Here is a 1,138-nt window from a genome sequence, read left to right on the forward strand (position 1 = left end):
GCGGGCCGCACCCGCCCCCCCCCGCCCTGCCTGAGGCCGAGGCCGCCATTTTGGAAGAGGGCAAAGCGGGCGGCCGCCATTTTGGAAGCGGGCGCCGGTCACCATTTTAGAAGCGGGAGCCCGAGCCGCCATTTTGGAAGCGGGCGCCTTCCCCCGCTGAGGAGACCCCGAATTAACGGGGTTTCACCCCAATTTCTGCCTTCCCCACCCTCGGTGGTGACGCCTCCCGCCAGTGTGTCCTCCCCAAAGCAAACTTCACCGGAGACAGGGAGGGAAACGTAAGGAAAAAGGGTTAGAAATCGCGGCACCGTATCTCCCTGCAGCTTCTGGTGGGGATTGTAAATCAGCAGAAAAGGGCTATTGCGGGGGTGCAGGGGGGTGGTTTTTTGGGTTATTTTTCCCCGAATTTAGGTGTCTCGAAGAGACCTGTGACATAGTGGAGAGGCCGATGCAGCAAAGAGGCCAAAACTGTGAAAACCACACCAAAAAACCCCTCCTTTCTCCCACCTTCGGGCCAGAAACCCCCAGGTCAGTGACCGTCACCCCTGAAAAAGGCATTTCCGAAGGAAAAAAAAAAAAGCTCATCCAAGTTCTTTTCTGCAATATTTAATACTTTATGTCAGAAAATGCAGCCTCTAGCTGATGGGTGAGCGAGGCTGGGGCAAAAATGTGGCTTTTTTTCCCCCCAAAAGCACTACTTTTGAGGCAAAAGGGGCTGCTTTGAGGGGCTGCTGCTCCAAACCCCCGCAGTGTCTTTTATTAATTTTAAAAAAATGGTTAAAAACTGATAAAAAAATTCCCCCTTTAAATTTCCCCATTCAGCAGCCACGGGGCTGGTTTTGGGGTGAATTTTAGCAGAAAAGAGACTTTTCCTGATGAATTTCTTGATTTTTATCATTTTTATCTCCCTTTTTTTGTTTTCCAGGCCGTCGCCCCAGCTGGGAGCAGGTGAGTGGAACTGGGGGGGAACTGGGCCCTTACTGGGGGAAGGCAAAGCAAACCCCCCACCGGCTGATAAGGTCATTAAGGCTTAATCATGATCACAAAGTGGTGACTTTTAATTAACGAAACGCCTCAGGAGTGGGGTTCCGAGCATCCATCCCCCCCCCAGCCTTGCTGGTTTGGGGGTGAATGAACC

General features: G+C 52.3%; 1 protein-coding gene across 1 annotated transcript in view; it reads left to right on the forward strand.

The window, feature by feature from the left end:
- Positions 1-913: 913 nt before the first annotated feature.
- TRIM15 (tripartite motif containing 15) overlaps positions 914-1,138 on the forward strand; it is a gene marked incomplete at its 5' end in the record, with an annotated part of 2,730 nt that continues 2,505 nt past the window's right edge. The window contains one exon of the mRNA XM_014961137.1: positions 914-948. Coding sequence (XP_014816623.1) covers positions 914-948 — 35 coding nt within the window. The remainder of the gene's footprint in view (positions 949-1,138) is intronic.

The sequence above is a fragment of the Calidris pugnax genome, unplaced genomic scaffold, assembly GCF_001431845.1.
Source record: "Calidris pugnax isolate Ruff unplaced genomic scaffold, ASM143184v1 scaffold660, whole genome shotgun sequence".
Lineage (NCBI taxonomy): Eukaryota > Metazoa > Chordata > Aves > Charadriiformes > Scolopacidae > Calidris > Calidris pugnax.